The sequence below is a fragment of the Natrix helvetica genome, assembly GCF_964273705.1.
Source record: "Natrix helvetica genome assembly, chromosome: 2".
NCBI classification, from domain to species: Eukaryota; Metazoa; Chordata; class Lepidosauria; order Squamata; family Natricidae; genus Natrix; species Natrix helvetica.
Window position 1 is genome coordinate 27,772,427 of NC_138552.1, and position 23,350 is coordinate 27,795,776.

The 23,350-nt window shown below is 39.9% G+C and overlaps 1 protein-coding gene across 3 annotated transcripts in view; it reads right to left on the reverse strand.

The window, feature by feature from the left end:
- Nucleotides 1-16,883, reverse strand: part of IL6ST (interleukin 6 cytokine family signal transducer) — a 31,443-nt gene extending 14,560 nt beyond the window's left edge. Inside the window, exons 1-9 of one of the 3 annotated variants that reach the window (XM_081941279.1) lie at nucleotides 16,729-16,883; nucleotides 8,380-8,460; nucleotides 7,028-7,342; nucleotides 5,971-6,100; nucleotides 5,183-5,343; nucleotides 4,652-4,800; nucleotides 3,508-3,661; nucleotides 2,632-2,711; nucleotides 555-774 (exon numbers count right to left, since the gene is read on the reverse strand). In XM_081941279.1, the coding sequence (XP_081797405.1) occupies nucleotides 555-774; nucleotides 2,632-2,711; nucleotides 3,508-3,661; nucleotides 4,652-4,800; nucleotides 5,183-5,343; nucleotides 5,971-6,100; nucleotides 7,028-7,342; nucleotides 8,380-8,452 (1,282 nt within the window). In that variant the 5' untranslated portion in view covers nucleotides 8,453-8,460; nucleotides 16,729-16,883. Of the gene's footprint in view, nucleotides 1-554; nucleotides 775-2,631; nucleotides 2,712-3,507; nucleotides 3,662-4,651; nucleotides 4,801-5,182; nucleotides 5,344-5,967; nucleotides 6,101-7,027; nucleotides 7,343-8,379; nucleotides 8,461-16,418; nucleotides 16,613-16,728 lie in introns of those variants that run through there. The other 2 variants (XM_081941277.1, XM_081941278.1) reach the window with 2 other exon arrangements.
- Nucleotides 16,884-23,350: the final 6,467 nt, after the last annotated feature.

A 23,350-nucleotide genomic window follows, 5' to 3' on the forward strand; every position in this document is an offset into this window, starting at 1 on the left:
ATTCAAACAGAAGATAAAACTTTTCTAAATAACATATGAGTTTGACTAACTGAAAGTACCAAGTTTTTCCTCTTAGTTTCCCCACAACTACTCTGTGAGGAGAGCTGGAGTTAGAGTGAGCTTAGCCTAGCCTAACCCAAGGTCACCCAGCTGACTTTCATAATTCTAAGGCAGGACTTGAACTCACAGTCTCTTGCTTTTCTAGCCTGTTTCCTTAATCACTAGGCCAAACTGGCTTCAATAAGATTTGATTGCTCCTATAAGAAAAACGAAAGTGGTCTATTGTTAACGTTCTGGAGAAGAGCCTAATGCAGGGAAAGATTGAGGGCAAAAGAAGAAGGGGATGACAGAGAATGAAGTGGCTGGTTGGAGTCACTGAAGCAGTAGGTTTGAGCTTAAATGGACTCCAGAGGATGGTAGAGGACAGGAAGGCCTGGAGAAACATTGTCCATGGGGTCACGATGGGTCGGACAGGACTTCGCAACTAACAACTATTGTTAATGTTAATATTTAGATTCCCCCCCCCCTTCATTAAATTATTTGAAAAACTTTACCTTTTGAATTAGTTGCTGGAATAAGCAAAACTGATGTAGGAGATTTACCAATTTTGTTAAATGCTGTAATGCTCACATCATATGTCCTGTTTTCTACGTTTAAAATCAGTTTGGTTGTATTCAGAGTGTAATGTCTAGTTGGAAAAGAAAGTGGCGGTCTTCCTGAAATAGATACTTCATATTTCAAAATTACTCCATTTGCTTCAGAAGGACTCAACTCCTGTTGAAAAGTAGATTTATTTTATTCAGAGATAATATAAGAAAAGAAAATGCTTTATAGACATCCAGATGTTCACCCAACTAACCCAGCTTTTTTGTTCCAAACTAGCAGGAGGTTATAAGTTAAGAAAGCCAGTTCTCAAACTTTTTACCCCAAATCCTTGTATAAGTGCCTTTGTCAGGAAGAGAATATGGAACCTTACTGCATGAAAAATTAACTTAATTTACAGGAAATGCTCTCAAAGGCTTGTCGACTGGATCTAGTATTTTTATCTGCTTTTCTATCCTAGGAAAGATCAAAATAGTAAAAAAAAAGTCACCTAAGAAATCAAATACCTTGTTTACCAGAACGGAACCCAATGCATCAAATAGAAAATGTACTACAGACTGAACTGGAATATCATAACACAGTGGTTCTCAACCTTCCCAACGCCATGACCCTTTAATACAGTTCCTCATGTTGTGGTGACCCCCAACCATAAAATTGGTGTCTCGTTCTAAGACCATCGAAAATATGTGTTTTCCGATGGTCTTAGGCAACCCGTGAAAGGGTTGTTCGACCCCCAAAGGGGTCCCGACCCACAGGTTGAGAACCACTGTCATAACAGGATGTCCATCTTTGAGGTAGTCAAGAAGCTTACCCAGAAGTAATAGCTCTACTTTACTACAAAGTTACATTAACAGTATCTTGCAAGCCTGTTTTTCTTTCCAGTATAGAAGGTTCCTTCTGAGACATTTGCAATGCCTTCATTTTTTTCTGTGGACTAAGTTGCCTCTTAACCAACTTGTCCTAGTTGTGTCTCTTTCTAGCCTCCCAAAGGTATTCCCATCCACCATTACATAGGCTTTGTTCCCAAAATATCACTTTCTGTTATTCGTGTTCTGTTTATTTAAGACATTGGTAGAAATAATATTCATCAATATTTGGACACTGAGTCAGATGATCAAAAAACAGAATTACCAACATACATTTCTAATATATAGGAATGACTTGAGAATGTTTACAAACAAATATGTTATACATTCAATTTTAATGTCACTGTTAATGTCTTAGAGAAGTTAACATGGAGTGGTATGGTAATTGATGTCTACCCGAAACAGAGCACAATCCAATTATGCTTCATTAACCCTGCTGTTTTTAAGTACATTTTATTAAATGCAGTTATAAACTAAAACCTGATTTCCTTTCCAGCTTCAATAGACAATCAACACCAATCATGTTCTTTTGTTTTTTTCCAAGAAATTCCACTCAGAATATGATCCAAATTCTTATGAGATTTCTCAAACAACCTTTTAAGACTTCTACAACCCAACCATTCTCCCGAAGCTGCCAAAGCCAGTCTAGAGAACCAAAAAGGTTGGGGACCCCTGCTTTAGGGAGATTTTAAAAGTTTCCCCACCCCCTCCCAAGTTCATTGATTTGTTATTTTTATAGTTAACTGAAGAAAATGATTAAACATATGGGGAGTAGTTAAATTAGATCAAAAATCTAATTGTCCTGACCTTAGCTAGTTTCATGCCATTTAAAAGGCAAGTATAGTCCTCAGATCAATGCACATCTCTTCGACCAGTGTTTTTCAGTCATGGCAACTGTCTGGCTAGAAAATTGTAGGGGTTGAAATCTATCCATCTTAAAGTTGCCAAGTGTGAGAAACACTATTTTACACTATGTTTTGTTTTTACTATTTATATCTGTCCCAAAGGATATTGGGACATGAAGTTGTTGCCCTAAGCTGTGTAGCAGTGCTATACATTACAATACCACATATTTACTTGCAATATATTAGAACATGAAAGATACCTATTGTTGCCAAGAACATCAAAAGCAAGACAATCATGATATATAATTTTTTCCTACCTTCCAAAGAAGGACTAATGTCCAATTTCTTGAATCAGAAGTTTTAATGTTACGCCAAAGAGCTGGTCCTTTAGATGGTTCTAACAGACGATAAAATTCAAACATCTAGATTTTAGAAAATCTCACTATTCATTTTATTTAATGCATATTTATCAAAATAAAAAAAAACTCTCTTAAATTAATTTGACATATGCTTCATTATAATAATGCTTAGCAATAATGCCAGATACAGGTTACATATTGTAATCTTCTATTGATATTAAATATCCTATAGTAGCACTTAAGAGTTATTAAAAATGTTCTAGACTTCCACAATATTATGCACCGAACAGCCAGTCCGTTTCTCTGCATAATTTGTGGATTATTTATTAATATCAGTTTTCAAACTAAAGGAAAAAATGCTGTATAGTTTATAGACGGTGGAAAATCTCAGCCTCAACAAATTTTATCCATAATATTCAAAAAATTATTATCCTGTAACATTGTAAGAGTTTGTGTCATTTGCCCTGCATTTTTCCTCTTTGTAAAAGTCATTTTAATCCTTTATTCAGGCAGTCAGAGCCCTCTTGAGCTCTAACTGAATTTGAAATATATAATCTTCAAAGGAATATCATGATTAATATTTTTACATAACCAATGGAGGTTGCTGAAGCAAAATAATTACTAATTTCAGAGATAATATTAATAATTTGTAGTATCAGACTTCCCACACTTGATAGTAATTGATCATCCATTTTTAGGCTCTTTGCTCAAGGGATTATAGATCGACTTTTATGTTCTTTTTAGGTTACAGGGTAACTTGTGCAGACATGTAACTATTTCATGTTTTGACATTGTGAGGTCAGGTAAACAAACAAACAAACAAATATTGCTTACTGTCTTCAGCAGTGAATCCGATTACTTCGTTCCATTCACTCCAGTACTTTGATGAATAAATTGCACAACACAGTCTAATCTGATATTCTGTATTTGGCCTGAGTTCCTGGAGAGTAAAAGAAGTTCTCCTTGAAACTGTATCTTCAGGTGGAATCTGAAAATAAAGTTGAATTTCGTAAGTGTTGATACTCACTATGATACCCACACAGATGTTAAAATTGTCGTGTTGTATTTTATCTTTAAAGTCTTAAAAGGGCATTTACAGCCATTTGCGCCATCCTGTAGTTTCACCATGTTTTATGATTTTTCTTTTGCCAGAAACAAGCATTTATTTCCAGTTTCTGGCAAAAAACATCAATCGGGGAAAATGCTTTCGCTTAACGTCTGCCACAAAGGCAATAAAATTGGACAGTCACATAATGACCCACTGACTGACTACCACAATTTAGGATCATAATTCCAGGCTCAATTGCACTTATGTCAAGGACTGTACAGTCATGTGAAATAGTAAATACACTGCATGGATACTTAAAAAAAATATCAATATTGGATATTAATATTTTATCTTCATGCAAACAGTCAACAAAGATAAAGGTGATGTAACTGAACAAAAATAGTATTTATTGCAATCATTTATTCAACAAAAAATTAAAAGATATATTCATTTCTTTTTGCACAAATGATAAATACACCTTGGTTCTGGTAGACCTAATCTAAGTAGGCATTTCTTATAACTGCCTACCAGCTTCTGACATTAGCCAGATTCCATCCCCCCAAGACCTCCATGCAGAATTGTTTTCAGATGTGCAATATTTGTGGGGTTTCTTCCATGCACAATCCGATTCTAAGATCTTTTTTGAATCAGCTATTAAGTAAACCAATTGTTCACTACAAGATGGTTTTGCCAAAAACTGGAAGTAAATGCAAATTATCAACAAAAATATTGCCAAATGTGGTCATGTGACCATGGGTCACTGCAAATAACCATAAATGCGGGTTGGTTGACGAGTGCCTTAAATGTGATCATGTTACTGTGGGGAAGGGAAGGATGGCCACCATAACTTTGAACTGACCAGTTGTTAGTTGAGGGCTATCTGTACAGTAAAACAGAAATTGTCATAATAAAAAATAGCCATAGGGTTACCTCATTCCAATCATTGCTCTTCAAGATCTTATATTGAATTTTATATTTAAGTTCTTGAGGTTCATCAAATCTGTTTTCCCATGACAGCATTAAGATTTTAGGAAATTTTCCTGAATTGAGGGACAGCTTGTGTGGAGGCAGTGGTTTCACTAGGAACAAAGGGGAAAATGTTTTATTGTTGAATATACAGATTCAATTAATTTCGACTGCCAACATTTTGCATTTAGAACTATATACTTCTTGACATTTTAAGATTTGGAGCATGCACGAATGTGCTCATAGCCCCTGTTGACAATTCATTTAACCAAATGTCTTTTTAAAAGATTAAATGAAGCTGCATGAGCCTAGGCAAAACATTCAGGTACTGTAAGAAGCTGTTGACAAATGTTATGTACAAAAGGCTCATATGCTCTGAGTAATATTCTTCTTCAAATCCAGACTATCTGTGGGGGGAGGAAGAGATTTCAAATATTAAGTGAAAGAATTAATGAGAGTCCTCTAACATTAATTAATGGAAAGGAGCATAGTTACCACAAGTTATGGGATCAAATTCAATGTGGTCAGATTCAGCTACTCCAAGTTCATTTTTGGCTTCTACCCACATTTCCAAGGTGACAAAAAAAACCACAACAGGAATGGTACAGGAATTATTACTATCTTGAGGTATACAATCAGGATGTACTGCAGTTGGCCTATATAAAGAAAATAAACAAGTTTTGATACATTAAATGTATGAATATCTTGATGTCATAATGTATCTACAAGGACACATTCACATAATCTGTGGCATAATTACCCTGATTCCCCCAAAATAAGACATCTCCAGATAATAAGCCCAATTGGGCTTTTGAGCAGATATGCTAAAATATGCCCTCCCCCAAAATAAGCCCTCTCTGAAAATATTGCAACAAAGCAGCAGCCATAAGGTGACCACACTCGCCTCCTCCTGCACCTTGAAATAATAAGATCTCCCCGAAAATAAGGCCAAGTGCTTATGGGTCAAAAGAAAATAAGACCCTGTCTTATTTTCAGGGAAACACGGTAATAACAAGCAAATATCACAGAACTAAATGAAATTTACTCTAAGAAATAAGATTAACATCGAATTAAGTACTCCTTTACTCAAATTGGAAATTTACTTGGAACAAACTGTCAGAACTGTTTACAGTTCACAGGGTAACTGACCCCACAATTTCTGGCTGCATAAAATATTTCAGGTTTGCAATATGAAACCATTAATTTGAGAAGGTAAGAAGTTCCTTTAAAAGTAATCAAACACATTAAAAAATAAGTGGTTCATTTTAAAATATATTTACCACCTATGCTTTAAAGTATAATTAGTGCTCAATAATGTATCTCTTCCAGGTTCCCAGGAACATCTTTGAATAAAGGATGTTGCTTGTGTCTGAATTACAATGCAGCTCAAGTTTGTAGGTTTCTCAGGAGGATCTGCAAAAAAACAAAAAACAAAACAAACATAGCAGAAACTAGTCCAAACAAGAAGATACATGCAAATAGATGTTCCATCCCTCTTACTCCATTTATCCTTGTCAAGCTTCTGTGGACTGCTTAAAGTCACTTCTATAAAAGAGCATGGACTGGATTATGATGGTAATCTGCAATTTCCAAGTCCCATTCCTTTCTTCTATATCAAAGATCACAGCTGAGATCTTGATCCAATCCAAAAAGGAAATACTTTCAAGACTCCTTTATATTTTCTTGCATGAGCATCTTTTCATTAATGTTAAGCCCAGCACATCTAATGCCATAACTGAATTAGAGTAATGACAGCAAATATATGGAAATTGTCCATGTCTTTAAAATATTAAATTGCATACTCAAACCCTGAAGTAGTGATTTTTCACTAACAATTATAAAGAAAAATCATAATTACGTGCCCATCTAACCACAAACGCTTTTGTACCTTACTAATATTTCAAAGTTTTTCAGAAGCTTAAGATGACTTAAGGTATGCACGGCCATTTTGGTGAAGGGGCCGAGCTTCGGGAGGCAGAAAATGCTGTATTCGGTGTATAAGACGCACCCAGATTTTCAGCCTTTTTGAGGAAAAAAGGTGCGTCTTATACTCTGAAAAATACGGTACTTTCTCATAATATACACTCAAACTGTGTAAATGGACAAACATTACATTTTCATGTTATATGGTACTTAAATAAGAGAAAAATTATTTAGCCTTTCTCATTACATTTGTCAGAATATTTGTTATACTGATTTGTCCTCTTTTGAATTCAAGTATAACTAAAATTTAAGAACATGTAATGGGAAGAACTTAAAAAGATAAATAATTTACTATATTCTATCATTAGAATATTCTCCACGTTGCCAGATACAGAAAAATTAAAGGACGTGACTTACAGCCCAGTTGAATTTGAATTCCATAGATGTTCTGTACCAAACCGCCAGGTAGCTCAACGTTGCAAGTCAGAGGAGAAACCAATGTAGAAGTATCACTGAATGTTACACTAGAAACCGTTTTATTTATTATGCTGTATTGTTCTTTAGGGACAACTGTTGTCTTTGTTTTCCAGATAACTTGCTCGGCACCAATTTTGCTATAAGAACAAGTATCACTTGTGAAAATGCAAAACGCTGTAAAATTGGAACCAATGGACAATACTACCGGTGACTCTGGGACAATATAGCCACACATGTTCAGGAACCCATCTGAAACTGAGAGAAATGATTACCTTTACTTTTCCATTGCTCTTATTATTACTATAAACAACAAATAACATAGAAAACAGCAACAGCCTTCTCAAAACTACACTAGAACAGTCAACTTTTCTCTTGGGGGGACAAGGTGATGTATGACATAAAACACAATCTCAAATCATAAACGACCAGAAACAGAACCTTCCCCTCAAAAACTTGGTGAGTTTTAGGCTTTTATTAATTTATTTTAGGCTTTAAGCAAGGGAAGCTTGATAATAGCTACTTGTATTAGTGTCTATTTAAATTTTAGCATTATGCTAGGAATTAATATGTTTTCTAGGTACAAGTTCTAGAACTAGTATAGTATAGTTTTACTATTATAGAATTAGAATAGGATCAGTAATTAAAGAATGTAATGAACCAACTGCATAGAAGTGTTATATTTCCTTTGAGATAACCAGAGTGAACATCTTAAAATGAGTAGACCTACTGACACTGAGTAAGTGTAGCACAGAAAGACCGAGCTAAAACTTCACTTGATCAAATCTACCAAGGGCAGACGTAGATTTTCAGTGATATCTTCTGCAAATGCCATCATATCACTGCTGTTGGCAGCTCATCAAAACATGACAATAAGATTGTTCTTAATTTGGGGGACTCCAAATAAAGTTAAGAACTACTAGAGTCTCATGGGCTTAAACCAACCTGTCTGGTTAGTTCCCCATCACTCTTGGATCACTAATTATTTTATTATTCCCTTGCTAAATCCAAGTCATAAGTCAGTTAATGTCCTTTGATTCAATTATTAGTCTGCTGCTGTCTCATGCTGTTACATTTTGTCTCAATAAATTTGAATTAGTATCTATTCAAAAGGTTTCAATCCACAAATAACCAGCACACCAGAGTAGAAAACTCTGAACCTATACAGAATTTTGTTGATACCTACATTCTTGTTCCTAAGTTTCAAACTAATACTAAAAATCACTAATGTAATTTAAACACAATATTAAATCAGTCTCGTTCATCAATGCTATAATTCATCATTGCAAACTTACCTCCAATTTGTAAAATGTTCAGGAGAACGTAGAAACCTTGCATTGACATGCCCCATTTTGAAAACATTTTCATCCAAGTCACTGTAAAACAGTTATGCAACCTCTTTTTACAATGGTGAATCAGACATTTATTTTTATGCAGGTACTGTATCTCCTAGTAGGTAAGTTCAGCTATCTTAAGCATGATAGAAAGTTCAGTCAAAATCAAACACACACACAAATACAGGAAGCCCGTAGTTAACAACCACTCATTCGGTGACTGTTCAAAGTTACAATGAATGAGTCCCAGTTATGACCTGTAATTTATAAATATCTGAAAGTTAACAACAAAAAAGGGAAGATTTCCTTTTAAATCTAAAAGAAAAGTTAAATTTTATTGATTCCCTGTTGTTAAATACGACTTTTCTTGCACTTTGCTTTCCCATAATGCTTTTTTTAAATTCTAACCAATTAGATTGGGACTATATATTAGAATATTGTAACCGGGTTAGGCTATTTATAGTGGAGTGTAGTTTCACTGACACCTTGCTGACACCTGCTGGCACTGGCCTGTAACTACAACTGTAAAGCTGAGTTTTCTGAGGGGTAGTTGGTGCTCTCTGAGCTTGTTTTCTTGCAGAAATTTCATTATCCAAAGTAGGTAACATCATCAGTGCTATTAAGGAATGTTGTTTGCTGTCTGTTTATATTCTGGTGAGTTGCCTTGTCAGGGTTGGTGGGGGTTTCACCCATACTCCACCAATAATCAGCACCCAGATCAGCATAGATTAACTCCAAGGTTAACAGCAGACCAAACAATACCCCAATCAAGAAACTGCCAAAAAGCTAACAGTAAACAGTTCAAGCAAAGAATCCCTAAGACTGCCCCCTGACACTGACAGGCAAGCCACTAGAATATAAATTGAGCAAGTCCCCCTCCTTACTACCTTGTTTCCCCGAAATTACGACATGTCCTGATAATAAGGCCATGCCATATTTTTCCTGTGGGGAAAAATATACACCCTCCCACAATAATAAGCCACCTGGACAACGCCCCCCTCCAGCCAGGCAGAGCACCACTCACTAACCTAGCGATATCCTGAAGGCGCAAAGGCGCAGGAGCCGGGGGGGGAGGCAAAGGCGCTCACATTGCTTGATGCCTTTGGAATACAGCTAGGTTGGTAGATTACACTGTGCCCAGCTGGAGCGCGGGGTTGCCGGGCAGCTGCTCTCATGAGCAGCTGCCGGCAATGCCCCTTTCCAGCCAGGCGGAGCGCCATTCATCGACCCAGTAATATCCCCAAGGCGCGAATTCACATGGTGCTCTGCCCGGCTGGAAAGAGAGGTTGCGCGAGCACTTGTTCTGCCTCCAGCTCGCATCCTCACCAGCTCCCAGCCTCACCATGCCCTGGCCCAGCTCTCCCTGCAGGGCGCCGCTACCATGCTCCAAGCATAACCGGTTTCCAAACTCCAGAGATCAGCTGCCGAGTCTTCCAAGCTCTATGGTTGTGGGCTGGCTGTTGGAAGACTCTGGAGGGACAGAGAGTCTTCCTGCAGCCAGCCCACAACCACAGTCCCAGAGCGGCGGCTGCCGGAAGACTCGGCAGCAGATCTCCGGAGTTTGGAAGACAGTTATGCTCCGAGCACAACAGTGGCGGTGGTAGCACAGCGATGGCGGTGCCCTGGCCCTGCAGGAAGAGCTGGCACAGGGCATGGTGAGGCTGGGAGGCACATGAGCTGGGGAGGAATGGGTGCTCGCGCAACCTCCCTTTCCAGCCGGGCAGGGTGCCATGCGGCTTAGCGCCTTTGAGATATTACTGGGTCGGTGAGTGGCACTCTGCCCGACTAGAAAGGGGGGTTTCCGGGCAGCTGCTCATGAGCGTGGTCACCTCATGGCGGCTTTGTTGTGCTGCTGCGACAGCGCAACACAGCCGTTTGCCCCTGAGGCTGTGCCTGCCTCTTCGGGCGCTCGCTCGCAAGAGAGCAGCCACCCGGCAACCCCAAACCAATAAGTCCCCCCCCGACAATAAGGCCCAAGCAATGTTTGCGGGGTCAAAAGAAAATAAGACCCTGTCTTATTTTTGGGGAAACACGGTAACACTAATGATGTTACCTAGCAAGCTAAGAGAGCACCAAGGACCCCTCATTTCAACCTTGAGCTACAAATACTCTCCTTTATTTGAGTGTTCTGCTTGTGATATAGATAAGTCAATCAATCGGAGTAGTCTCTAACTATGAGAGGGGTATTTCAAATATGTTCAGAAATGTAAACTTCAAGAAGGGACTTTTCATTATTTTTGGTAACTTGTAAAAAAGTTAAAAGAATTCTGGATTGAACACATATAGCAATAGTACTTAGATTTATATACCGCTTCAAAGGTGCTTTTACAGCCCTCTCTAAGCAGTTTACAGAGTCATCCTACTGCCCCCAACTGTCTGGGTCCTCATTTTACCCACTTCGGAAGGATGGAAGGCTGAGTCAACCATGAGCCAATGAGATTTGATCTGCCGAACTGCAGTTAGCAGTCAGCTGAAATAGCCTGCAGTACTCCACCACCTCGGTTCTATATTCAGAAAATTCAAAAAAAGATAAATGTACAGTCAAAACCAGAGATATTTCTGATGGGGCTGATGGATAAAAATGGGAAAAATGATATGATACTTTGTTCTTATATATTATATTGGCAGAGATGGTGAACTAGACAGCCTTGATTAGAGAATGTCCTTTTGGACATTTTGGGGAAAACAGAAAGGAAAGGAAATTCTGGCACAAGTTCAAAAATATATTCAAATCTCTGTGAATCCAAGTAGGTAATAACAGAACAAGCCCGTATCATATGAACAAATGTCCCTTATCCATTTTACTCTACCAACATAATGAAGTTACGTACAATAAACAAACCTTTTACAGAATTAATAAAATCATAACAGTTAATATTATATTGCATCCTTAGCTATATGGAATAGTATAGAAGAAATCTACTTCACCACACTTTATCATTTAGAATTAATAATTATAATTATACCATAATACTACTACTGTCAATTCTACAAGATGGGGAAAATTAGTAATGTACTGTACTTTTAGTGGAGGTTTTTTTTGCATGCCAAACTGTCAGTAATGCCGGCAGCAACCCACCCACCATACATGTGTACGTGACCCTCCCCCGTGCATGCATGCCTCCCAGCAGAGACCCGAAAATTGGCTGGTGGGAAGCGCGTGCACATGCACAGTGGAGCTGACTTGGGCGACGGCTTGTGTGCCCGCAGAGATGGCTCCGCGTGCCACCTGTGGCACACATGCCATAGGTTCGCCATCACGATCTTAGATTAACAAGACAAATTCCTTGTGTGTCCAATCACACTTGGCCAATAAAAATTCTATTCTCTAATAAAATTCTTTCAAGTGATATGATATAGATCAGAATGCTTCATAGAACTAAATCTTTTGCCATTATTTAAGAGATATGATACATTCTCAATTCATGCCAAACTAGCATTTCCTGTGGTGTGAGGAGTTAAATAACTAACAAAGTGATGGTGAACCTTTTTTGGCTCGCGTGCCAAAAGCGGGGGGATTGCAGGGGGGTTGTGCGCAGGCATGTCACACCCATAATGCTATGTACACAACCCTAACGTGCACGACCAGCACTCTCCCCATTTTTGGCGTGCTTTTTTCGCCCTCCCCAGGCTCCGATAAAGACTCTGGAGCCTGGGGAGGGCGAAAATAACCTCCCCCACGCCCCCAGAGGCTTCAGGAACTTCCCTGACGTCACTTTTTGTTTGCTCGTAGGATCGTTTTTTGCCCTCTGGAGCCTTCAGGGAAGCCTCCGGAGGACTAAAACCGCCCCTACGAGCAAACTGGAAGTACGTCCCCAAACTTCCGGTTTGCCCATAGGGCCGTTTTTTCACACTCCGGAGGCTTTAGCAAAAAATGGCCTCAAAAGAAGGCAGAAGTCAGCTGGCCAGCACACACATGCGCGCTGGTCTGCTGACAGGGCAATGTCTCATGTGCCCTGACAAATGGCTCCGCGTGCCACCTGTGGAACGCGTGCCATAGGTTCGCCATCACGGAACTAGCAGGAGCTTCTTACATGCAAACCAAGAGTCTGCATAGAGAAAAGTTAAGATTGTTTTGCACATCACGGTAAACAAGCCATAGCATAATGACCAAGCAGCATTGGCATGTTTGTTTCTTCTCAGCATGTCAAAATTGCTGAAAATTCTGATTTGCATATGAAAATGCTTCAATTGATTCCTGGCCGACCTCAGTTCTGAAACTAATATTTTTATTTGACAATGTAAACATCCATTCCTTTTTTAAAGGACATGAAAATCTCTTTGGGGGGGGGGGGATGAATATTTATCATCAATATTCAGATCAATATGTGAAGGATGTTTATTACAGTGTAAGAATTATACATAGGTCTTACGGATATCTTATAAACTATTACTAAAACTTCTTAAAAGAAACAAACACAGAGCAATTTTGTTCTTAAACTGCAAACATAATATAATCATTTCAAAAAAGCCAAATCCTAAGCAGAATTGGATGTATCTGAGCCACTTTTTCAATATAGTTAGGCACAGCATTATATTTGCATAGGTATGAATACATACCTAGTCTCTTTCAGGGCCAGCAACTTTATCAAAGCACAGAAAACAATAGCAAGCAATTAAAAGATAGCTAAATCTAGTTGCTTGAAAACTCTTTCTTCCTATCTACCCTTGCAAACCACCATTGCTTTCACCACATTCATCCACCAATGCTGTCATTGCTCCTTAAATTTGTTACCTCTCTTCTGAGGATCTTCACACCAAAATTAAATGTTCTTTTTACTCTTTCCCTTATAATTCTCCACCCAATTTCTCACCTTCAGTAAATATTGCAGCAATATTTAGACATATCTCCATTGTGCATAATACAATTGCATCTAAAATATTTCCCGCTGCATTATATGGTTTAAAATATGCCACAAATCATGTCAGCCAAGATAACATAATAATTATACAAAAGATGCACATTCACATTCCTAACTTGAATACCTCCAACTTCACAGCAATGTATTATGCATTTATGCAGAAATCCATTAAATGTGGGCTTGTTTGTGGGTTTATAAGGTTATCCTGAAGAGGGGCTACAAGGTTGTAAAAAGAGAGTACAGTATTGCTAAATTAGATATCCTATCTTGCATAGAACAGACTGAATATTTGTTGAATTTATTTGTTTCCTACCTCACCGTGGGGCTACTCTAGGCGGCTTACAACAATAAAAAGGAAGAAAAGAGAATGAACAAAAAATAATGCAGCAATAAAATAAACAATGAAAAATAACACATCACGAAATACAATTACAGGATATGATTACCAAAAAAGAAAGCTGGATGGATAGAGAGCAAAGAGTAAGGGGAAGGGAGGTGGATCTGCCATCAATCTAGCAGCTACCTACATTATGAAACTCTCCTATTTGGATCCCAGGCCAACTGGCAGAGCTAGGTCTTTAGGCTCTTGTGGAGGAATAGGAGGATGGGGAGGGCAAGATGCTTCAAAGGGTGAGTGCTGCAGACTTTTCTTCTGGATCCCAGCAGATGGAATTCTTTGACTGATGGGATCCGAAGTAGGCCCTTCCTGTTGGCATGAGTACGCCAGGCCTGTGTAAAGCTGTTCTTTTATTTCATATGTGGCATAGTGGCTAAAATGTGCCAACATTGATTGATGTTGTTCTTATAGTTAGCAGGGAATGCTGGATGTGGCATGGGAATGGCTAAGACAAGTAGTCTAGTCTAATTTTTGCCACTAAAAAAAAGCTACATGAAATTTATTCCATTTATTTTTAGAAGCCAACCCCATGTTACAATGTTTGATTGCCAATACTTTTTTTCTGACGTTGACTATAAGATACCCCTCTTTCCTAAATATTTACATTTGCAAGCATCCAAGTGGAAAAGAAGAATGACTTTGCAAAAGATACTTATTAGGTATTTTATAATTTCTGTGAAAAAGTAACAAGATGTTGTATGAAACAGGAAAAATAATAACAACAAATGCTTCCTTGCATGTGTTTGAGCAATTGAGGAATTTCCTGAAGAACATTGTTCTGGCTACTGTTACTCCTTTCTACTACTATTTATAGAAAAGTATTAACTTAACCCCATATGATGCAGTTCAACTATTACATAAAATAAAGAGAAATGTTCAGTTATAATTACTGCTTCAAAGTTTATTAAAATTGGTAGACATTCTATACAGTACTGCCAATTACCAAACTCTTTGTGAATTACAATACATAATAGCGATTTACTTCCTATATTGATATAAAAAATACAAGATCAAAATTCAGGTGCTTGGCAACTAGCATGTTATTTATGACAATCGCCCTCTCCCAGGGTCATGTGATCACCATTTGTAACTTTCCCAGCTGTTTCTAACAAGCAAAATCAATGGGGGAATTCCTTTAATGACTGCATGATTCACTGAATAACTGCAGTGATCCACTTAACTGGCAAAAAAGGTTGTATATTGGGGCAAAACTAACTTAACTGCCTTATTTAGCAATGGAAATTTTGAGTCAATTGGTCCTAGGTTGAGGACTACCTGTACACTGCAGGGCGTACATCTAATTATGCATTATTCCATGTGGTCCTGAGATACAGCCCCAAGTCGTGGTTTCCATTTGCATAAGACCATACACATCCCAAAAAAGCAGATCACTACAATTCAGAGATAAGAATTTTAAAGCAGTTTAGGAGGACAGAAAGAGAGGCAGCACTACAGACAGCCATGAAAGAATTCAAGATATTTGGGATCAAATGACTACAGGTAAACCTTGACTATCAATCACAACTGAGGCCAGAATTTATGTTGCTAAGCAGGGCAGTTGATTTGAGTTTTGTCCAATTTTACAATCTTTTTTGGCTATATGACCATGAATCACCTGGTCACTAAACAAATCTTGCTTCCCCTATTGACTTTATGGGAAGCCAGCTGGGAAGGTCACAGCACCGCAACCACATGCTGATTGCCAAGCACCTAAGTAAGGATGGGTTGCAAGCCACTTCTTTCAGTACTGTTTTAACTTCCAGCTGTCACTAAATGAATGGTTGTAAAATCATCAAACACCTATTTTGCAGAACAGATTTTGAAAAGACGCCAGGAAAGGAGAAATGAACTGAGGATAATTTCAATATTCAGAATCAGTTATTCCTTCCAAGCCTGCCGCACATCAAATCTAGAGTGGCCCCCCTCATGTAGATAAAGGATAGTCTTTTATTTCAGAAGCCTTCCTTTAGATCCCCCCCCCCCCACAATTTTCTTTCCTTCTTTATTTTAGTCATTTATCTTTTCCTGTACCGACAGTGCCTTTTAATGCAGATTACAGCAAGGCTTTTTACTATTTGCTTCTTGTAACTTCGAACCTTGTCACACATTTTGAGACATGATTAGAATAGGCTATTGTCAAGTTTCCTTTTCCTTCCTGGCTCTCGAATTTCCCTGCCCAGAATTATCAACCTAAACCAGAGATCCCCAAATTTGACAACTTTAAGACTTGTGGACTTCGGCATAGCTGGCTGGAGAATTCTGGGAGTTAAAGTCCACAAGTCTTAAAGTTGCCAAGTTTGAAGATCTCTGACCCAAACTTTTTAATCCTTATGAAACTTACCCCCTCTCCCCGGCCCCCAAGATCTGCCAGTATTTCAGGCTTGTCCTTTTATTTTATTTTTATTTTTTAAGGAAAACATAGTCCCCGCAATCTTACCCAGGGACTCGGGGCTTGTTTATTATAAGTTCAGACCGAGGAACATTGCCCAACGCTGCTCCGAACACAAGATAAACTAAAAAGAGTGTGGGGTGAAATCCTCCCCGACACCTCTCCCTCACACACACGTACACACCAGAAAAGCACGCGGGGAAAACAAAAAGCGCTGGGAAATTCCCACCCACTCCTCCCCGCCCCCCGACCCACATTTTGCTCCCATCAGGTGCGGATGGGTGGAAAATCACGGCGCCAGCCTGATCCGGAGAGCGCAAAATGGGCTCCGCTCTTGGACCGACTGACCGACCTTAGAAAATGCATATATAAAATGCAGCAGGCGCTCCTCATGGACACCGAGGGCGAACTGTGGACTTCCTTCGGGCCCTGCGGCGGCCCGAAGGAAGTTTCTTCTCCCCAAGGAGCCTAAGGAGAAGGGCCAGCGGGGTTCGAGGGAGGATGGGCGACTGCCAAATCCTCCTCCGCCTTCTTTCGGCCTGGCTCGGCGGCTGCCCTTCTTCTCGCGCCCCGCTCTTCCCAACGGCTTAAGGTGAGCGCGGGGGAGGGGGGCTCGAGCTCGTGACACCCCCACCCACCCCGCCCTCCACTCCGCCACTCACCGCTTCGCGTCTCCTCCCGGCTACTTGCGCAACCTCCGCAAGGCCGCGAACCATCGCCCTCCCAGACCAGCAGCGGAGACGCCTTCGCTTGCCGACTTCTCGGCTATAACTCCAGCGACGCGGCGTAAAGGCAGGCGCCGTTCGGGCAGCCATTGGAGGACCCGGTGGTCACGTGGGGGCATAGGCGTGGCAAATGGGGGTGGGGGGGAAGCAGCTTCCCGTAACGGGTTTTTTTTCTTTTCTCGGATGCCGGGCAATTGGTCCCAAAAGGGAGGAGAGGGGGAAGCGGGTGAGGGGGGGGGGGGGAAAGGAGCCCCGGAGTGGAGTCTGAGGAGATCGAAGCGCCGCTTCGGAGCGGCTAGTTTATAGGTAATATGACGGGCTTGTAATAAGATACACGGTTGTACGTGCGCAAAGAGACGGCGCTCACTTCATCGGGCGCTACATGGGAAGAAAGCCTCCTTTAAGCCCGATTGTGAATGTCGAATTTAACAGTATGATTATTTGCACAGGACTGGCTTGGTGCAGCTAACAAATTTGCATACGCTGCAAATAAAAACAGCACTCGAAGGGAATGAATTGCTTTATTTAAATAAAGCGTTTTTTTTAAAAAATATTATTTTTTAAATGCAAATAATGCAAACATAGTAAATACAAAAAAAGAAAGAAAAAAGAAAAAAAACCCACAAATATTATAGTGCACCCCCATCCCCTGGGGACCTTCCCCCCTCCCTATATTTTTTCATCTATAACAACTAAAAGATATACACTATATTCCAATTGTGCCCTTATTTCCCTCCAAAACACATAAAGGGAAATTTCCAAACAGAACAATTAACAGCTTGCCCTCAGAAGTTGTGGGAGTTTCATGACTGGAAGTTTTCAAGAAGAGACTGCCATCTGTCAGAAATGATATAAGGTTTCCTGCTTGGGCAAGGGGTGGGACTAGATGACCTACTACAAGGTCCTTTCCAACTCTGTTATTCTGTTCTATTCTGCTTTATCAATGTCCTAAAACAGTGGTTCTCAACCTGTGAGTCGGGACCCCTTTTGGGGTCGAAAGACCCTTTCACAGGGGTCGCCTAAGACCATCGGAAAACATATATTTTCGATGGTCTTAGGAACCAAGACACCAATTTTATGGTTGGGGGACACCACAACGTGGGGAACTGTATTAAAGGGTCACGGCATGGGGAAGGTTGAGAACCACTGTCCTAAAAGGAATCTGGATGTCTTCAGAACAGGGAGAGAGAGTGGGCAAAGGAGAGGTTTCTAGGTGCAAAAATAAACATGTTTGTTTGGAAGGGATAAAAAGTTTGTTGCAAATCATGGAGGAAGGGATTTGATCTGCAATTAAATGAAATTTTATGGCATTAATAAATCTCAGTATTTTGGAGGAGGGCTTACTGCAACTAATAGTGTACCACTAGTTAACACCTCCTTAATTAACTCTTTACATTGCACTATATTTTCCCAGAAACAAGCGACAAATGGAGCAAAGAGCAAAAGGTTTTACAAATAAAGGAAGGTACCAAAAGAGAAAGAGCGAACAGATGTTTTCAGCTGGCATCCTCCTTACAAAAAAAAAGGAGAATGTGGGGGAAGAGAGAAATAACCCCACAGAGGTTTAGTATGTTCCCTGCAGAAGATTCTGGAGCCAACAGATTTTATCCTTGCTGAACAACAGGCAGGCCAAGGGATATTTACAGGTTCAGACCGTGCAAATTCTGGCCTACTTGGTCTTTGCTGTCTGGGGAAGAAGAGGCTGCTTGAAAAAATTGGAGGCGCTTGAGCTGCTGTACTACCTTCCCACTTGAGCCTTACATAGCAGAGAAATCCGCCTTTTATTTTCTTACTGATTTCCAAGGAATCCTAAATTTTTTTTGCTAAAGGCCTCTGATCTGTGTCCTCCTACCTCTCTGTCCTTTTAGCACCTTTCTGGCTTCATGGAGAGGCAGGAATTCCTCTATGATAAAGGGATATGCCAGAGGGGAGATCTAGGGTAAGCTTCCTTTCTGGATTTCAGATTTCACACCGCACTTCAGGATCAAAGCTCAAGAAATTTGTACATCTTCCTAGGGAGGATACACTAAAACCCACATGTACACAAACCCATCCACCCCCATTCACACCAAGGACCAGTCCCCCTATAAAACCATATTTCTGGGCTCCATTTCCTCTGTAGCTATCTCCCAAAACAGATTTTTTTGTTCTTGGGAATAACATGAATCTCCTTTCTTACAGTATGTCTGGATGTCATTTTTTATTTGTTCTTGTGCCACCCCAGCTCATGGAACCCCAAATTATTCTTCCAACAATGTTGTATTCTCAAATAATGGTTGAGATAGGATTTACCAGGGGGAAAGGGTTCAGGGGTTCCTGGTTGTATTTTGAGTGTGTTGCTGAAGTATTGTTTCACTTGCAACTCCGGCTAAGTAGCAGCTGAGAAGGCTTTATCCATTCAGAAGTTGGCTCTCATGGAAAAGATGGCTCTATCCAGTTATAAAGCATTGATTACCAATATGTTACTTGATATTCCTCCTAGCCTACTTCTACTGGACTCTTCTCATTTCTACGTTAACTTTCCTCCTTATAGCCACACTTACTTTTTAAGAAACTTGGGAGCCGGAAAGCACTCCTGGAAGTGAAATGTAATTGAGAGAGAAGGTTCGTTCTCTGAGCTTATGGGTTGGTTTCCCAATGTTTCAGGCTAGGTATGACATGGGTTTTGTAATTTGTTAACTAACAGTTACTTTGTATTTTAATCTGTTTTACATTCTTTTCAAGTGATGTTCAAGATGTATTAGCTTTAACATTCCTAAACTGATAAACAAGCTGGAGACTAGCTCCTGATAACAAAAGTTTGTTAGTACAAATTGAGGTCTGGCTTATCTCTTTTGTGAACCCTAAACAACCTTTCTCCTTACAATTTATTCCCCTTTAAACCCATTTTAATAAACATGTATGCTATTATCCTCCCCAATTAACTTTCCACTTTCAGATTTTTTTGTTATGTTAACTATAAAGGAGGATGTAAGCTAAAGATCGGGGTTCCCTCTTTGAATGAAGAATCCCTTTTGTCTGAATATTCTGATAAATTTCAATAAAATGATCTTCCTGTCTCGGTTTGTCTCAGTGGTGGGTTCCTGCTGGATCGCACCGGATCGCGCGCGCTCCCTTTCAGCGCTCCACCTGGCTTGCGCGCTCCCTTTCAGCGCTCCACCTGGCTTGCGCGCTCCCTTTCAGCGCTCCACCTGGCTCTCGCGCTCCCTTCCGGCGCTGAAACCGGAAGTACAGTCTTGCCCCGCCCCTGGCGAAGCCGAGCTGGTGGAGCGCAGGCAGGCGTCGTTGCTTCGCCAGGGGCGGGGCAAGACTGTACTTCCGGTTTCAGCGCCGGAAGGGAGCGCGAGAGCCAGGTGGAGCGCTGAAAGGGAGCGCGCAAGCCAGGTGGAGCGCTGAAAGGGAGCGCGCAAGCCAGGTGGAGCGCTGAAAGGGAGCGCACAAGCCAGGTGGAGCGCTGAAAGGGAGCGCGCGCGATCCGGTGCGATCCGGGAGGAACCCACCACTGGTTTGTCTCATTGGAAAATATGTACACTGAGGCAGGGGTGGGTTGCTGCTGGCATTACTGCTGGTTTGGTGCCACTATTGAATGGTAATTCTCAATATTTTATTTTCAGCATACCAGCTTCCCAATTTTTAAACATTTTAAAAATAGAAATTAATGGGAGTAGATCCCCTTTTGGAAATGTTTGGCACCCCAATCTGCCTTGTTTGGGCCCCTAATTGTATCTTAAGATTTTATTTGCTGCAGGCATCTATTATGTTTTAGCAAAAGTAAACTAGTCAAAATAAATTCCTAAGTTACTTCTCCAGGTACATCAAACCTGGAGATGTATAGGCTTCCTGTGCTTCTCTCCAAATCTTGGGTGCATCCTTCCAAAGATTTTGACTGAGTTACCATTTTACTTGGTTTATCTTATGTATATCCTTTCTATTGGGAAATACTAAGGGCAGGTAACAAAAATTACTTTTTAACATGATCAAAATTCATTAAATTCTTGGAAACAATGGTAAACATCTTAACTATTTAATTAATTTACATTCAACAACCTTTAGATTGAAATGAAAATAAAACAAGTTTGTTATTTTGGGAGTATGATCTTTAGCATGCCCCTCAGCTAATATAATCACCATAATCTATCTCAAAAAAGGTTATGAAGTTTTGATTTAAATGTACTTCCTTAGTTCCACCTGAACTTGAGATCTTTAGTCATCTCTATGTATGCCACATGGTGCTTCTTTTCTTGCTGCCTTGAGGGAAACCTGCTCAGGGAACTGGCTAAGTTTTTTGGAGAGAGACAGAGTAGCCTTCCCTCTGCTCTAAGGATATATGTATGTAAGGACTAGGTTTCATTTCTCCCTTTTTGATGCTTCTCTAGAAGCAATCTAGAAGTTGACTGCAATTTCGTGCAATAAATAGTTATACATGAACTAACTGAAAACTGAAGTTGTATGTCTTGTCACTACTTTTTTGGCTTTTTGCTAGATTCTATAGCTAACATTATCTTCTCAGGTTAGTTCCTCTAAGCATGGTGAAGTACAGCTCCCTCAGTCAGCATCATGGGAGCTGAGCCACTTCTGGAAAAGGCAAGGTTGAGGAAGGCTGCACTAAAGCTGCAACTGGGTTGACTGAATTCAACTGAGGACCTTCCTTCCTAGTTTCACTTGTTGCACAGCTACAAGTTTACTCTTTTGCACAGCTCTCAAAAGTTGTTGCCACCTACATTGCCTATACTGTAAGTCACTTCAGCTAGCATACTGTAATGTAACTGTTGGTTACACACGGAAGGTGCTACTAACTCCTTATGATTTTTGTATTTTTTTCCTGTTTTCCTTGTTCAGTCCCAATACCATAACAGTTACCCTCACTGGACTTTAAAAAATAGCCCATTGTTATTCCAGTAAAGTATCCATTTCCTGCCTCATTTACTTACTGGATGCTCTTGGCAGTATACATTCCCTTTGGTTTTTTTTACCATTTGAGTCCTATTTCTTGTACTTGGATCTTTCCTATTCTTGGTCAGAATATGCCTTTCATCTCATGTCTACCCTACATGGTGTGATACTCTGATTTCCAATTTGTTTATTATGTTCTGGTCATGGATTCCCAAACAAGTAACTATTGTCTGGAATCTCTCATTGCTCTAATTCCCTTAAACCTATTTTTGTCATGATTGCTTAGTGGTTTCTAGGTTCTGTAACAATCTGTATAGATATCAACTGTCGCAAAACTAATTGGGAAATCATTGTTTTTGAGAACACAGAGTTGGGCAGAACATTTTTAAAGCTTTGGAGGCAGTGATGATAATTCAGATACATGGACAATTCACATGTGATCATTCCTATCCTGATTGTTTCCCATCCATCTGCCAATAAAAAAATCATTTCATTAGAAACCCAGTTTCCAGTTAACAATATCCAATTGTTAAGGTTTTCCTAGGATAGGTTGCCTTCGGAGAGATTTGGCTGAAAGTTTAGAAGGATAAAGGAGAGCAGCAGCATATCCAGAATGAAGCATGAGCTAGAAATGAGCAATTCCATCAAAGCTGGTTATGTCTGCTTTATCCCTTACCTGCCAAAGAAACCAAATGTTGCCTAATTTAGAAATAACACTTGCATATATTTTGCAAGCAAGAGCAGCTTGAGACAATAATTAAAAAGTCAACATGTGTGATTTAATCAGTTTAAATTCTAATTGCAATTCTGTGCTTTTATAACAAGAAATGGTGGTTATTATTCTGAGCTATTATCTCTGCACTGATCACACTGAGCCACTGAATTTTAGTAGACTCCAGGTTTTAGGAAGTACTGGAAGAGGAACAAGCTATTTAATGCCTGCTGTTGTGGCCACATAGACCATTGCAACCAGAACTGGCTCTTGTTCTTGTGGTATGCTGTGCTTTGATTTGTTCCTTACTTGACTTCTTAGAAACCTTAACCTTTGCCTGAGTCTAGGAACATTGTAGTGTTCTAAGTTCTGGACTGGACTTAGTATGGAACTTGTTTGTTTTGGTCCCTGGATCTGACTAGGTCTTTGTCTAACAATTTCACTGTGAAACCCTCTTGTAATATATAGACCTTGGACCTTTTGGCTATTCATAATCAAATAATCAAATGCTACTCTTGTGTCAACTTCATTCACAATAATTCTTCAGGGTCCCATATATTCTACAGGCAACTCTTAGAAAATGTTCCTTCCCCCTCCCCCTAATTTGGTAACTCAGACTGGCGGTACCCATTATAATAATTATTTCATGTGTGAGCAAATTTTTTACATAGTCATTTTGTAGCTGTTTACATGTTACAAACAAAACCTTTTGTCAAAAAGTCCCATGTGTCCCTTTATCTAAAATGATGTTTATTCTTGTTTTATAGTCTGACAGCTCTGATGTCGTCAGTATGCACATAACAAATTGTAGGACATAACACCATGTGCAAAAGGCACTTCTTTGGAAGTAAAGTGGGTGGGTGTGGTTGACTCTCAGGGGCAGCGGTTGTCTTCTGCTTGTAAAGCACAGTATGAGTCATAAGTTAAATGTGATAAGTGAACATATTAATATGT